This window comes from Oncorhynchus nerka, linkage group LG25 (genome assembly GCF_034236695.1).
Source record: "Oncorhynchus nerka isolate Pitt River linkage group LG25, Oner_Uvic_2.0, whole genome shotgun sequence".
Taxonomy (NCBI): domain Eukaryota; kingdom Metazoa; phylum Chordata; class Actinopteri; order Salmoniformes; family Salmonidae; genus Oncorhynchus; species Oncorhynchus nerka.
The window spans coordinates 9,423,518-9,437,039 of NC_088420.1; the positions used below are offsets into that span (position 1 = coordinate 9,423,518).

General features: G+C 43.2%; 1 protein-coding gene across 2 annotated transcripts; it reads right to left on the bottom strand.

The window, feature by feature from the left end:
• Nucleotides 1-960: 960 nt before the first annotated feature.
• ddx59 (DEAD (Asp-Glu-Ala-Asp) box polypeptide 59) lies at nucleotides 961-13,459 on the bottom strand. 2 transcript variants are annotated; one of them, XM_065009517.1, is made up of 5 exons: nucleotides 12,210-13,459; nucleotides 8,090-8,275; nucleotides 7,295-7,384; nucleotides 6,766-7,017; nucleotides 961-1,304 (listed from the first exon to the last, which is right to left on the bottom strand). In XM_065009517.1, exons 1-5 carry the CDS (start codon nucleotides 13,110-13,112, stop codon nucleotides 1,038-1,040), a joined length of 1,698 nt encoding a protein of 565 aa, XP_064865589.1. In that variant the 5' UTR covers nucleotides 13,113-13,459; the 3' UTR covers nucleotides 961-1,037. The 2 variants fall into 2 exon arrangements, with proteins under 2 accessions (XP_064865589.1, XP_064865590.1); XM_065009518.1 differs by lacking the exon at nucleotides 961-1,304 and adding an exon at nucleotides 3,718-5,956.
• Nucleotides 13,460-13,522: the final 63 nt, after the last annotated feature.

The following is a 13,522-nucleotide window of genomic DNA, read 5'->3' on the forward strand; positions in this document are numbered from 1 at the left end:
GCAGACAGCCGAGAAAAGAGCCAGAATCTTGGCGTTAGTCCTGCCTCCTCCCCGAAACCCATCATACAGCGGAAGGATAGAGGAACATCGTCCAATTTTACACATTTGGATTCAACAGTTTACTTACTAACTTCAAAAGGAGACTCGTGATAACAACACAAAATCAGCTAGTGTGTGTGTGAAGAGAAAAGCGAGTCCTCTGAAGGGCAAGAGCGGGTGACAGGCCAGCGATAAGACAGGTCGTGTTTAACTCCTTGGTTTTATCCAATGATCTCGTATTTTATATTTTCTCGCGGAACTTCAACGCTGATCTTTGAAGACTTTCGGGCGTCAGGTTCCCTTGGTGTCAAGACATTATCATAAAAAGCTTTGTGCTTTTTCTTTTGGTATCGAGTATAAAGTACATGGTACTGTAGAGATTTTAAAATTATATGGTTAAAAATATATATACAAATCCTTCGTCAATTAAATGTTTCCAACGTTATCCGTAGACACGTCTATTAAAATTGCACATCTTCCCCTGCAAAAAGTTGACAGTTAACTTTATTTACAACGGGATAATTCGGACATGTAAGGAAACAGGAACTATTAGGCACTTTAGTTAGTTGGCGACGTTAAGTTAGCTATCTAAAAACACACATTACAAAGCTGAGAATGATAATCGGATCAGTTTACTTAAAATATCATTTGGGCATTCAATATATGCCAGCTACCTCCTCATCAAGACAGGAGATTAAACTCAGTTGTGTTTATTTACCGTTTCACTGTCGTGGTTGTCTTCGCTTCTGCGCCGCGTCGATTTCAAACCCCGATCAGCGATTTGCTATTGACTAGACAGAAACTACGTTTCCATCCACAGCAAAAAATACCAAACATGCCGTGCCCGTGTTTGACAAGTAGATGGCAGTATATCCAAAATGCACAACTATTTAAAAGTGTCAACTCGAAATTACAACTCAATCAAGTTCATATACATTTATTCAAAATGGACAAATTACCCAGATATACACACACAAACACAAAGTAGCATAATCTGTCTATCTCTTTGAGCTCCTGTTGTGTTTCCGGATGATGCTGAGGAGGTTGTTCTTGGTGACCATGATGTCATCCTCCCCCCTTTGCTTGGCTTTCTGTTTGTCCCTCCTCTGCTGCTCATGGAGGTGGGGGGAGTTGAGAAGCTGGGGGGGAAGCTGGGAACCTGTGGGCTTCACCCGGTTCACCACCTCCAGGAACAGACGCTTGTTGTCGTTGTTGACAAAGGTGATGGCCGTGCCCCGGTGGCCCAGTCTGCCTGCTCTGCCCACCTGGAGGAAGGAGTGTAAAAGTCACACTGGACAGAACCATTTGCAATGTCACCTGAGTAGCTACCCCCCCCACACACACACACTTTCATCCATTTGTAGACAATACTATACAGAAAAGATTCTGTGCCAGATGCTCCCCCAAAATTTTTAATTTATTTTACCTTTATTTAACCAGGCAAGTCAGTTGAGAACAAATTCTTAATTTCAATGATGGCCTAGGAACAGTGGGTTAACTGCCTGTTCAGGGGCAGAACGACTGATTTGTACCTTGTCAGCTCGGGGGTTTGAACACGCAACCTTCCGGTTACTAGTCCAACGCTCTAACCACTAGGCTACCTTGCCGCCTCTACACTCTAACCACTAGGCTACCCTGGCGGTTAGACATTGATTTTGTATGACAAAATCTTCCCCCATTCACAACAAATTGACCCACCTGATGAACATACTCATCCATGTTAGTGGGCATGTCAAAGTTGACCACCAGTTTGACGTTGACCAGATCGAGCCCTCTGCCCAGTACGCCAGTGCTGACCACCACTTCAAAGTCCCCTTCGAGTAGACCCTGAGGAGGTACAAAACAGCTTAACGGTTGAATACTCTTTATGGAAGTACACTGCCTGTGACTAGCTTTTCTGTTTGAGCCATAATAGCCAGACCTGGGCCCGTATTCATAAAGAATATCAGAGTAGGAGCACTGATCTAGGATCAGGTCTTATCCATGTAATCCAATTCATTATGATATTTAACATTTACATTTACAAACTTTAAGACCACTTTCTCAAATTTACCGCAGACATAAAACCGTATTCAACATTAGCCTATTAAAAAACCCAGTTCTGTAACCATGAGGTTTGTGCAGTAAGCTATAGGCCTAATACAGTATCACAGCAAATTGTCTTTACTTGAAATGCCCTGCCAATGTTCTTCTCAGACCATTGTAAAATTATATAAACAAACAAACAAAAATTGAGGGTATATGATCACACTGGTAATAGATAATTTGTTGTATAGGCACAGATGAATGAGAAGAAATGTAAATAATTTGCTGTCTTTTTGTTACTGGACTGATGGTGCCTGACCCTGATGGTCACTTAAAGGGAGGTGGGGTTTCAGGTGTCTCCGGTATTGGTGGTACTGAGTTCCAGAAACCCTTTAAACATTCCACTGAATACACCGAGGGTACGACGCAAATGACAACATTTCTTAATGTTTTAAATCTGTAAATGAGTGTTTCTTAGTTTGTTCCAGTCTGTCATTGGGGGCCAGAACAAAGAAATACCTGAACAGTTTTGACTGGGCTTGTCTGAGTGGATGCCACCGGGAACCCATGATCTTCTTCCTCAGTGGTTTAGGGAGGCGAGCAGGCCAGAGGTGGAAAACCAAACACACAGGTGAGGAAATACAATACATAAATTGAACATCCTGGTGCTGTGGTAACCAAACTTTTGAGTCGAGACCACTTTCTGAGTCAAAATGAGATCTACCGCTCAGACATAAAAACGTAATTCAACATTAGCCTATTAAAAAAAACAGTTCTGTAACCATGAGGTTTGTGCAGTAAGCTATAGGCCTAATACAGTATCACAGATGTTGGAACATTGTCTATAACAGCCTTGAAATGCCCTGCCCTCCAATGTTCTTTCCACAGACAATTGTAAAATTATATATCCACTATATTGGAACATTGCTGCTATAACAGCCTCCACTCTTCTGGGAAGGCTAAAAAAAAAAATGTGATCACACTGGTAATAGATCATTTGTTGTATAGGCACAGATGAATGAGGGGAAATGTACATAATTTGCTGTCTTTTTGTTACTGGACTGATGGTGCCTGACCCTGATGGTCAGTCTTGCTGCTATAACAGCCTCCACTCTTCTGGGAAGGCATCAGTGGGGCCTCCTCTCAGCCATTGGATCTACTGTGTAACATTGCTGCTATAACAGCCTCCACTCTTCTGGGAAGGCTCCAGTATCCAGGAAACCCTTTAAACATTCCACTGAATACAGCCTCCACTCTTCTGGGACGGCTTTCCACTAGACGTTGGAATGACAAACAGCCTTTTCTTAATGTTTTAAATCTGTAAATGAGTGTTTCTTATTGGACAAGTCCTGGCATTCTCTTTCCTTGTTCCAGTCTGTCATATTCCGTTTGGTGCTAATGAACAAAGAAATACCTGGCTGCCAAAGGCCTCACCTTGAGGATGATGGGAACATTGCTGCTATCCCACTGGGTCTTTCCACTGAGTGGAACATTGCTGCTATAACAGCCTCCACTCTTCTGGGAGGCTTTCCACTGATCTTGCTTCATAACAGCCTCACTCAGTGGGTCCGCTTTCCAAGTTTACATTGCTGCTACAAACACAAAGGCCACCGGAACATTGCTGCTATAACAGCCTTCTTCTGGGAAGTCCTGAGTGGGCAAAACAAACACACAGGTAATGAGGAAATACAATACATTACATTGAACATCTCATAATATGGAGTTGGAAGGCTTTCCACTAGACGTTGGAACATTGCTGCTATAACAGCCTCCACTCTTCTGGGACGGCTTTCCACTAGACGTTGGAACATTGCTGCTATAACAGCCTCCACTCTTCTGGGAAGGCTTTCCACTAGATGTTGGAACATTGCTGCTATAACAGCCTCCACTCTTCTGGGAAGGCTTTCCACTAGACGTTGGAACATTGCTGCTATAACAGCCTCCACTCTTCTGGGACGGCTTTCCACTAGATTTGGAACATTGCTGCTATAACAGCCTCCACTCTTCTGGGAAGGCTTTCCACTAGACGTTGGAACATTGCTGCTATAACAGCCTCCACTCTTCTGGGAAGGCTTTCCACTAGACGTTGGAACATTGCTGCAATAACAGCCTCCACTCTTCTGGGAAGGCTTTCCACTAGACGTTGGAACATTGCTGCTATAACAGCCTCCACTCTTCTGGGAAGGCTTTCCACTAGACGTTGGAACATTGCTGCTATAACAGCCTCCACTCTTCTGGGAAGGCTTTCCACTAGACGTTGGAACATTGCTGCTATAACAGCCTCCACTCTTCTGGGACGGCTTTCCACTAGACGTTGGAACATTGCTGCTATAACAGCCTCCACTCTTCTGGGACGGCTTTCCACTAGACGTTGGAACATTGCTGCAATAACAGCCTCCACTCTTCTGGGACGGCTTTCCACTAGACGTTGGAACATTGCTGCAATAACAGCCTCCACTCTTCTGGGACGGCTTTCCACTAGACGTTGGAACATTGCTGCTATAACAGCCTCCACTCTTCTGGGACGGCTTTCCACTAGACGTTGGAACATTGCTGCTATAACAGCCTCCACTCTTCTGGGACGGCTTTCCACTAGACGTTGGAACATTGCTGCTATAACAGCCTCCACTCTTCTGGGACGGCTTTCCACTAGATGTTGGAACATTGCTGCTATAACAGCCTCCACTCTTCTGGGACGGCTTTCCACTAGATGTTGGAACATTGCTGCTATAACAGCCTCCACTCTTCTGGGACGGCTTTCCACTAGATGTTGGAACATTGCTGCTATAACAGCCTCCACTCTTCTGGGACGGCTTTCCACTAGACGTTGGAACATTGCTGCTATAACAGCCTCCACTCTTCTGGGAAGGCTTTCCACTAGATGTAGGAACATTGCTGCTATAACAGCCTCCACTCTTCTGGGACGGCTTTCCACTAGACGTTGGAACATTGCTGCTATAACAGCCTCCACTCTTCTGGGACGGCTTTCCACTAGACGTTGGAACATTGCTGCTATAACAGCCTCCACTCTTCTGGGACGGCTTTCCACTAGACGTTGAAACATTGCTGCAGGGACTTGCTTCCATTCAGCCACAAGAGCATTAGTGAGGTCGGGCACTGATGTTGGGCGATTAGGCCTGGCTCGCAATCGACGTTCCAATTCCAAAAGGTGTTCGATAGGGCTGAGGTCAGGTTCTTCCACACCGATCTCGACAAACCGTTTAATTCTCTGGCAACAGCTCTGATGGACATTCCTGCAGTCGGCATGAAATTGCACGCTCCCTTAAAACTTGAGACATCTGTGGTATTGTGTTGCGTGACAAAACTGCACATTTTAGAGTGGCCTTTTATTGTCCCCAGCACAAGGTGCACCTGTGTATTGACCATGCCGTTTAATCAGCTTCTTCATATGCCACAGCTGTCAGGTGGATGGATTATCTTGGTAAAGGAGAAATGCTCACTAACACGGAAGTAAACAAATTTGTGCAGAAACTTTTAGAGGTAAGCTTTTTGTGCGCAAGAAACATTTTCTGTTATTTTTTATTTCAGCACATAATTGGGTTTATATTTTTGTTTAGTATAGAAGAAAACAAGTATTTAAATAGTTGGAAAATAGACTGTGGGTTGCAGGTCAAATATAGGAGTACAAGTCAACATCCCCCTGGATGGTAACATTGATCTAAGCAGATCTAATGCCATTTTGCCAAAGGGTCTGTGAAAGTACAGGCTCTTCCCGCTCCCTACCTTATATAGATGGTATGAACCGTTGTTCAGTTTCCTGGAGCAAAGCCATGGCTGAGGGCCCACCCATTTCCTCTGGAGAGGGGGGGCAGGGCGACAGCTGTCTTAATATCGCCCAGTGGGAGTCTTCAGGATACTGCGGGAATTCCCACTTTTGACAGAGTTAAGAGATTCTCCAGTACTTTTGTATAATTTTTTAGCCAGTAGCACTCACAAGCTAAAAGTGGTTGCAGAAAATTGCGTACTACATCACATGCAGATATGTGCACCACGTCATTGCTCTTTCTCACTATGCTGTGTGTGAGTCTTGCTAGCTGTCACTCAAATGCAGAGAGACGGAAGCTCATTGGCTAGAACTCGATTTGCTAGGGGGCTGGCCCACATGGGGGGAAAAGGTAAATGGCACAGCACAGATTCAAGAATGGGGCGGCAGGGTAGCCTAGTGGTTAGAGCGTTGGACAAACCGGAAGGTTGCGAGTTCAAACCCCCGAGCTGTCGTTCTGCCCCTGAACAGTTCCCAGGCCGTCATTGAAAATAAAAATGTGTTCTTATTAACTGACTTGCCTGGTTAAATAAAGGTAAAAAAATGTTTGTTTTTTTAAAAACAGTTGCTTTCAAACTAGGGATTACACAGACACATCCAGCCCAAAGCGGGAGGTTTAAAAATACATAGTAGTTGCCAAAGTTTCGGAGCAGGTCTTTAATAAACACTCCTTGCTGAGAGCATATGCTTTATGACACTATACAGAAAATGCCATTAACCTGTAATTAAAATACCCAAATTAACATTAAAATGTCATTTACACCTGGGTCGTGTTCATGAGGCCACGCAACGGATAACATTTTAAATAATTTTACAACAGAAAACAAGAACTCCCTGTTTCAGTCTGTTTTCTTCCGTTTGCTGCCTAATTAACACAACCCAGTACACTGAAGAAAAGCTTTTGAAAAATCACCTACATTTAAAATCTCAAAGAGCTTCTTCTTCTTGGAGGGCTCCTCCACCCAGAGCACTATCTGGCGGATGTCGGCGCAGGGCTGGTTCCTGTCCCCGATGGCGATACGTACCGGGTCCTGGGTCAGTCGGGCTGCCAGCTGCTCTGTGCCCTTGGGGATGGTGGCGGATGTTAGCAGGGTCTGGTGCTCCTCCGGGATGTTCTCCAGAACCTTCAGGATCTGCTGCTGAAAGCCCATCTTCAGCATGGTGTCTGCCTGCACTCATACGAGAACAAATTATTTTTCATTCTGCTGAACAATGTTGAAATAGTATTACTGGTACACGGGATGGGGGTCCATCCCATTTTAATTTAAGTCAATCTACAAAAATGTGCTCTTTTGCCACCTCTGGTACATTTACATCGATGTGAATACTGAAATGTTGATTAATGTGCACAGTCTTTGTTAAACAAAAGGGAAGTGGCCTTTTAAATCATTTCAAAATGACTGCACAATAGTGTTCTTCATTAATGCTATGAGAAGACATATTTACCTCATCAACCACCACAATCCTCACTCCATCCAACTGCACTGCCTTCTGTTTCAGGATCTCCAGCAGTCGTCCTGGGGTAGCAATTATTATCTAGAAGGCAATTAAGTTGGCGATTATTATCCAGAGGGCACTTAAGGAGGCGATTATTATCTAGAAGGCAATTAAGAGAAAAACAAATACAGTTTGGTTAATCAAACTGTATTAATTAAATAAATAAACGTAATGTTTCTTATGGCAAGTGGTAACTGTACTTTGCACATAGAAAGAATCGAGACAAGTCTATTTGTTTTTGAATGGATGTAGCCTTCCCTTCTCATGGCTATCTGCATAGTATAGCCTGTCATTTGAAATGGTAGCTAAGCTATGGAGGGCCTTCATTGCAAGGTTATGGGAATTTAATATTGACATCATGTAGAAAATGTCTGGTAAACATTGACTTAATACTGTCCAGTACTCTCTTTGAAACATTGATGTAACAATTGGTAACGTTGTACACTATTGTACAGCGTCATGAGAAACGTAGAGGTAACGTTGTACACTATTGTACAGCGTCATGAGAAACGTAGAGGTAACGTTGTACACTATTGTACAGCGTCATGAGAAACGTAGAGGTAACGTTGTACACTATTGTACAGCGTCATGAGAAACGTTGAGGTAACGTTGTACACTATTGTACAGCGTCATGAGAAACGTTGAGGTAACGTTGTACACTATTGTACAGCGTCATGAGAAACGTTGAGGTAACGTTGTACACTATTGTACAGCGTCATGAGAAACGTTGAGGTAACGTTGTACCTTGATGGTGCTCTTGAGGCGGTGGAGCTGCGGGGGCAGGGGCATGCCTCCCACCAGCAGGCCAGTCCTCATGTTAGGTAGGCCCATCACCAGCTCCTTGGTCTGCCTCTCGATCTGGATGGCCAGCTCCCTGGTGGGGGTCAGGATGAGAGCTGCTGGACCACCGAGACCACCCTCCACTAGCCTCTGATTGGGGAGGAATCAAGACAATATTTATTAACAACAAATAGCTTTTTGGTCTAAGGGTAGTCAAATTCAGGTAACTTCCACACTTTTTAAGTTGTCATTTCTGGAAACGACCCTAGAGTTAGGCTCCGTAAGGGTTAGGCTCCGTAAGGGTTAGGCTCCGTAAGGGTTAGGCTCCGTAAGGGTAGGGTTAAGGTTAAAGTTTTACATCTGACTTTTGGGGAGAGAAATTCTGCTACTTCCAGGTTGCTTTGAAGCTGGGCCCAAAAGTGATAATCACACTATCAGGATGTCACAGTCTGCGCCTACCAGACCAATATATCAACCAATGAATTACATCACGCAAATCCACGTAAAATTCTTAAAAGGTTAGATCTACTTGTTTTCACCACATACCGCAGTATAAATTAACTTAATGTTTCTTATGGCAAGTGGTAACTGTAATTTGCACGTAGAAAGAATCGAGACAAGTCTATTTGCATCAGTTTTTGAATGGCTGTAGTCCCTTCTCATGGCTATCTGCATAGTATAGCCTGTCATTTGAAATGGTAGCTAAGCTACAGAACATAAAACAGGCCTGTGCATATGAATTACTCATCGCTGTTGCTTCAAGGAGTCGCCAGTGATGGACCGGTTCAAAAATTGGCTTAACAGCTGTGCTGGATTTTCAAAGTTTAGCCGAGGTACTTCTAGCTGAAAACGGTGCCAGTGAGGTTGAAACACAGCAAACCTTGATATTGGTTATAGAGTCCGTTCTGACAGACCTTGATATTGGTTATAGAGTCCGTTCTGACAAACATTGATATTGGTTATATATAGAGTCCGTTCTGACAAACCTTGATATTGGTTATAGAGTCCGTTCTGACAAACATTGATATTGGTTATAGAGTCCGTTCTGACAAACCTTGATATTGGTTATATATAGAGTCCGTTCTGACAAACCTTGATATTGGTTATATATAGAGTCCGTTCTGACAAACCTTGATATTGGTTATATATAGAGTCCGTTCTGACAAACCTTGATATTGGTTATATATAGAGTCCGTTCTGACAAACCTTGATATTGGTTATAGAGTCCGTTCTGACAAACATTGATATTGGTTATAGAGTCCGTTCTGACAAACCTTGATATTGGTTATATATAGAGTCCGTTCTGACAGACCTTGATATTGGTTATAGAGTCCGTTCTGACAAACCTTGATATTGGTTATAGAGTCCGTTCTGACAAACCTTGATATTGGTTATAGAGTCCGTTCTGACAAACATTGATATTGGTTATATATAGAGTCCGTTCTGACAAACCTTGATATTGGTTATAGAGTCCGTTCTGACAAACATTGATATTGGTTATAGAGTCCGTTCTGACAAACCTTGATATTGGTTATAGAGTCCGTTCTGACAAACCTTGATATTGGTTATAGAGTCCGTTCTGACAAACCTTGATATTGGTTATATATAGAGTCCGTTCTGACAAACCTTGATATTGGTTATATATAGAGTCCGTTCTGACAAACCTTGATATTGGTTATATATAGAGTCCGTTCTGACAAACCTTGATATTGGTTATAGAGTCCGTTCTGACAAACCTTGATATTGGTTATATATAGAGTCCGTTCTGACAAACCTTGATATTGGTTATAGAGTCCGTTCTGACAAACATTGATATTGGTTATATATAGAGTCCGTTCTGACAAACATTGATATTGGTTATAGAGTCCGTTCTGACATACATTGATATTGGTTATATATAGAGTCCGTTCTGACAAACATTGATATTGGTTATATATAGAGTCCGTTCTGACAAACCTTGATATTGGTTATAGAGTCCGTTCTGACAAACATTGATATTGGTTATAGAGTCCGTTCTGACAAACCTTGATATTGGTTATAGAGTCCGTTCTGACAAACCTTGATATTGGTTATATATAGAGTCCGTTCTGACAAACATTGATATTGGTTATATATAGAGTCCGTTCTGACAAACATCGATATTGGTTATAGAGTCCGTTCTGACAAACATTGATTTTGCTGTTTGTTTTTTCAACTTAAAAAAGTTCCTCCTTTGTTACTCAATATTATGAGAAAAATCATTCCAGTATTTTTCACAACCATGAAACCAAAAAAAGTATCATGAAAGATAAACACTAATGAGCTTTTCAAACCACAACCAAGCCGAGCCTGTACAAAGCTGTACTAGGTACAGTTGAAGTCGGAAGTTTACATACGCCAAATACATTTAAACTCAGTTTTACACAATTCCTGACATTATCTCCTAGTAAAAATTCTGTCTTCGGTCAGTTAGGATCAACACTTTATTTTAAGAATGTGAAATGTCAGAATAATATTAGAGAGAATGATTTCTTTCTTTCATCACATTCCCAGTGGGTCAGAAGTTTACATACACTCAATTAGTATTTGGTAGCATTGCCTTTAAATTGTTTAACTTGGGTCAAACGTTTCTGGTAGCCTTCCACAACCTTCCCACAATAAGTTGGGTGAATTTTGGCCCATTCCTAATGACAGAGCTGGTGTAACGGAGTCAGGTTTGTAGGCCTCCTTGCTCACACACACTTTTTCAGTTCTGCCCACAAATTTATGGGATTGAGGTCAGGGCTTTGTGATGGCCACTCCAATACCTTGACTTTGTTGTCCTTAAGCCATTTTTTCACAACTTTGGAAGTATGCTTGGGGTAACTGTCCATTTGGAAGACCCATTTGCGACCAAGCTTTCACTTGTTCACTGATGTCTTGATGTTGCTTCAATATATCCACATCATTTTCCTCCCTCATGAGCCATTTATTTTGTGAAGTGCACCAGTCCCTCCTGCAGCAAAGCACCCCCACAACATGATGCTGCCACCCCCGTGCTTCATGGTTGGGATGTTGTTCTTTGGCTTGCAAGCCTCCCCCTTTTCCTCCAAACATAACAATGGTCACTATGACCAAACAGTTTTTGTTTCATCAGACCAGAGGACATTTCTCCAAAAAGTACGATCTTTGTCCCCATGTGCAGTTGCAAACTGTAGTCTGGCTTTTTTATGCTGGTTTTGGAGCAGTGGCATCTTCCTTGCTGAGTGGCCTTTCAGGTTATGTCAATATAGGACTTGTTTTACTGTGGATATAGATACTTTTGTACCCGTTTCCTCCAGCATCTTCACAGGGTTCTTTGCTGTTGTTCTGGGATTGATTTGCACTTTTCGCACCAAAGTATGTTCATCTCTAGGAGACAGAACGAGTCTCCTTCCTGAGCGGTTTGACGGCTGCGTGGTCCCATGGTGTTTATACTTGCATACTATTGTTTGTACAGTTGAATGTGGTACCTTCAGGCATTTGGAAATTGCTCCCAAGGATGAACCAGACTTGTGGAGGACTACAATTTTCTTCTGAGGTCTTGGCTGATCTCTTTAGATTTTCCCATGATGTCAAGCAAAGAGCCACTGAGTTTGAAAGTAGGCCTTGAAATACACCCACAGATACACCTCCAAATGATGTCAATTAGCCTATCAGAAGCTTCTAAAGCCATGACATCCTTTTCTGGAATTTTCCAAGCTGTTTAAAGGCACAGTCAACTTAGTGCATGTAAACTTCTGACCCACTGGAATTGTGATACAATGAATTATAAGTGAAATAATCTGTCTGTAAACAATTGTTGGAAAAATTCCTTGTGTCATGCACAAAGTAGATGTCCTAACCGACTTGCCTAAACTGGAGTTTGTTAACAACAATTTGTAGAGTGGTTGAAAAACGACTTTTAATGACTCCAACCTAAGTGTATATAAACGTCCGACTTCAACTGTAGGTATGCATCCACCACAGTTGCTGGAACCATGCTGAAAAGGTCCACGTGAAAATAAAAAACTTTCAGACCCAACAGTTCAGTGTGATAATACAGTGTAATAATCAAGCCAGCCACAAAAACTGTATTTCACTATACCTTCAAAGCACACACTACCACTGGCAGCAGAAAGGCCACCGTCTTCCCAGAACCCGTGTCAGCACTGGCAATCACGTCCCTGCCAGCCAAGCCAACAGGCACCATCTGCATCTGAACAGGGGTGGGCGCCTCATACCCTGCCTTCTTCAGGTTGGCACTGAGAGTTGAGGGAAGGTTACATTGCTCAAACTCTATGATGGGTCTGCCCACCTCCCTGCCCTCTGTCACAATGCCCAGCTCCTGCTTTACTCGCTGCACTTGCTCCTCTGTCAACCCAGAGATAAATGCATCTTCCTTGTAGGAATAGTCCTTGTATACATCCTCAACAGTATTGCCAGCTCTGTCAACGGCTGGCTGTCCACATTGTGAAGTCCTCTTCTCCTCTGTGTCATCTCGGTTAAAGGCATCGTCCCCTGTGCCCATGCCCATTTTAGCCAGGTGACTGGCCTTGCACTCTAGGCTGCACACATCATTGTCAGTGCTGTCGCAGATGTACTCCCCGAAGCGAGCACACATGACGCAGACGGGCTCCCCCGGTTCGGGCCATCTCTGGCTCTTTCTGAAGGATTTTACAGGCTCCTCTTCTTCGCTTTCCTCGGTGCTGGACTCAGAGTCTGAGGACTGATGGTCCTCTGGTGCTCGTACAGGACTCCATGTACCCTGCTCTAGGGTTGGAAGGTGTGTGTCCTGGTCATCAGGCTTCACCTGTGTCTCAGCGTTCATGTCTGTCTCTACACTCTCATAGGGAGCTGTAGTGGAAGTCTTTAGGCTGTGGTTGGGGGGTTGTCCTGTGCCATCGCTGCCTTCCTTTTCTCCCTCCTGGCTCACCTTGCACTTCTTCTTAAGCACCTGACTTGTGTTGTCTGTTGGTCTCTTCACCTTCAGTGCTCTTGGCATAAACATGTTTCCAAAGTATTATCCTAAAGCGCATGAATGGGTGTGACAGACGGTTACGAATACGATATACACGATGTTTAACGTTAATCAAAGACTATCTCAGTGATAATGCCACCTGTACACGGATGAGTGGGATTCAGCTAGCAAACGCTAGTAACTTCAAGCCTAGCCAGCTAGCGATACAAAACAACACCAGGTTTTGGCGCAATTACATTGCGATTTAAAGATCAAAACGACGCAAGTAAACACACAAAACGAATTATTAATTGCTGATGATAAACACAAAGATATCGAAGTAAACACCCAAACTGAAGCTAGCTGCTAGCGAGCATAAAGCATCTTATCCAACGTCGACTCACTCAGAAAGCAGACTCATGTTGATGACGTCGCTAGTGTTTTTCTTCTTCTTTGGGTTT